The 2,883-nt window shown below is 42.6% G+C and overlaps 1 protein-coding gene across 1 annotated transcript in view; it reads right to left on the bottom strand.

Annotated features, from left to right (window-relative positions):
• il1rapl2 (interleukin 1 receptor accessory protein-like 2) overlaps positions 1–2,479 on the bottom strand; it is a 364,025-nt gene extending 361,546 nt beyond the window's left edge. The window contains exons 1-2 of the mRNA XM_078289249.1: positions 2,474–2,479; positions 2,192–2,347 (exon numbers count right to left, since the gene is read on the bottom strand). Of these exons, the coding sequence (XP_078145375.1) occupies positions 2,192–2,347; positions 2,474–2,479 (162 nt within the window). The remainder of the gene's footprint in view (positions 1–2,191; positions 2,348–2,473) is intronic.
• Between the last annotated feature and the right edge of the window lie 404 nt (positions 2,480–2,883).

Genomic DNA, 2,883 nt, shown 5'->3' with positions numbered 1-2,883 from the left:
ATAAGAAACACACAATCTGCCATTTCTCGCGGAGGCTTTTATCCAAAGTGCCTTAAGAGAGTCCAGAGAGAGGGGGTGAGAGAGAGAGAGAGAGAGAGAGAGAGAGAGAGAGAGAGAGAGAGAGAGAGAGAGAGAGAGAGAGAGAGAGAGAGTCCTTGCGCAAAAAAAAAAAAAATTAAAGAAATATCCTTCCTCCCTCCGTGCGTGTTGGTATTCAAACCCACACATGTATATCCAGACGCGAGAGAGTTTTCCTGGAGAAAGAAGAAAGTGTTATATTATATGGCTGCAGATAGGAATCCAGTAGGAATGAATGGGACAGCCGGCCGGCTAGAGGGGCTGCTTCATTCAGCTGGTCTCATTCCCATGTGAAGGGCGCTGTTCTTTCAGCACCACGGAGAGAGAGAGAGAGAGAGAGAGAGAGAGAGAGAGAGAGAGAGAGAGAGAGAGAGAGAGAGAGAGAGAGATGTTTAGATTCTTTATCCATCCTGTATTCTTCTTTTACTCAGCTGTATTGTCATGCTTTGGCAAGACTTTTTTTTATCTAACGTCCTTGCCAGTAAACCAGACTGAATTGAACCTCTTTGGGAATTTTACATCACTGATTTTCATTGACACAAAGAGAGGAGAGAGAGAAAGAGAGAGAAACAGGGAGATGGGGATAGAGAAAGAGAAGAGAGGGTAAAGAAGAAAAATAAGAGGGAGAAAAAGAAAAGAGGGAGAGAGAGAGAGAGAGAGAGAGAGAGAGAGAGAGAGAGACTAAAAATATGTTGGTGTTGCTGTTGGGGTTTGGTTTGTGTTTCAGGATGTTGAAAAGTGCCGCTTTGTTGCCCCCTTTTGGCAGCGGAGAGAAACTATCTGGGGACAGACGGCTGGATTAGGCTTTCAGGAAGGAAGGAAGGAAGGAAGGAAGGGAGGAAGGAAGGGAGGAAGGAAGGAAGTTTCAGAGATTGATTGAGGTTGAGAGGTTACTAGATAGATAGATAGATTGATAGATAGATAGATAGACAGATAGATAGATAGAGTTGCTGAAAAGGAGCATGGAACTCAGCCAATGAAATTGCGGTCAGAAAAAAAAGATTAAATAAAAAAAACAAATCATCTTGAACGGCAGAGAAAGAAAAAAAATCACCCCAAGCTGAAAGTCCTTAGAACCAAAGACAGCATTAACTACTGTGGATGAAAATGTACATTGACCTAAACCTACAGGATAAATCACTGTATCATTTATCATCAGAATGTGATATAAACAATGAAAGATGCATCTATTTCCATCCACACCTTTAGTATAGAAACAAGTTCATATCTTAAATGAATTGGAGAGAGCAACCCGAAACGACTCATTTGGACATTAAGATCAATATTTTGTAACTCACATCTTTGTGTAGATTTTTATGAATGAGACCTATTGTGTTGATTAGAGGATGGCTGATTCTTCCCTGTAGTGATCAATCTTCAAATCATCAGTGATTGATGTGCAGGCAGTAATGGTTTACATGTTACAGGAATCAGAGTCAGTAATCTGATTACAAATAGGTAGTCAGAATATGAATCAGACGCACTTTGTTCATTGACAACTTCAATGGATGTGCAGGAATTGTCTTTAAAACACCAAACACAAATGGTACAAGGTCAACAGGACCTCACATGAAGGTGAAAAAGGACAGAGCAACACATACAATTAACAGTAGACTATATAACTCTACAGCCAGTATTTAGTAAAAATGTGTAGAAGGAATGTAGAAGGAAGTCTAATGAGTATTCATTAGCGCACTAGTCCAGCATACCATGAGGTACTTACACTGAAAAAGAATGAGATGCATGAAATGAATTATGCACATTGGAGACTCTATATTTCTGAGGCTAAAAAGTGCCAAAGTTTGCAAAGTCTGAGGTTACACGGGGTTGTGCAGAAACTGTAAGTAACTGTGAAACTGTGCAAATCCAACTTGGGTAAGAATATCATCATAATAAATATTAACAGTAGAGCAGACAGTTTTATTGGACAGCGAGGAGGTGTGGGTGTGCGGGGGGTGGGGGGGTCTTGGGAGAGCTGGTTAACTTGGATGATAGCTGGGGTGGACGGCTGGTCTTGGTTTTCATGGGCCGTCGCAAAATGGAAAGCTTTTTGGAGCAGATGGTTAGCTAGATGTATAGGGTCACTGGCAGTCCCTCCTGCCCTTTCCCTCACCCTGGTGTCATGCAGTTCCTTGACGGAGGGCAGCAGACAGCCAATGATCCGCCCACCAGCGCGGAAAATATGCTGGAGCTTGTCCTTGGAACCTGAGGAGACAGAGCTCCAGCAGACTGTGATGGAGGGTGTGAGGATGCTGTCAATTAGGGAGCTCTGAAATTGGACCAAGATTGTTCGTGAGACATTGAGCGGTCTGAGTTGCTGCAAGGCAAACACCCTTTGTTAGGCCTTAAAGGAGCAGTTCACCCCTAAATGAAAATTCTGTCATTATCTACTCACCCGCATATCAGCTAAAACGTCAGTGAAGTTTGTGTGACCACCAAACACACATCCTGTTCCATCCAGTTCCATCTCAGGTTTCTCCTAAACAATTGAAGTGAATGGGGTCTGGTTGTTTAGCAGTCCTTGCCTGATATCAGACAGAATTGTCAACTTGTTACACTCCATTTCCATCTTCAGTCTGACATTGCCTCCACTCTAACCGATTTCCGTGGGGGAGGGGGATTTGATTTTCCCTAACCAATCACTAGAGACCAACGTATCTGCCTGAATCTAACATCATTTTAAGTCGACACTGATGCGTAGCCATGACAACACCAGAGATGGTTCAGAAAGTATAGAGCATCTTTGACAACACGGAGCGAAGTAAAAACAAAGTATTTTGGATTTGTCTATCTTGTCTATAGCGG

Source organism: Centroberyx gerrardi, chromosome 16, assembly GCF_048128805.1.
Source record: "Centroberyx gerrardi isolate f3 chromosome 16, fCenGer3.hap1.cur.20231027, whole genome shotgun sequence".
In the NCBI taxonomy this organism is placed as follows: domain Eukaryota; kingdom Metazoa; phylum Chordata; class Actinopteri; order Beryciformes; family Berycidae; genus Centroberyx; species Centroberyx gerrardi.
This window is presented reverse-complemented; position numbering and strand designations above follow the sequence as displayed.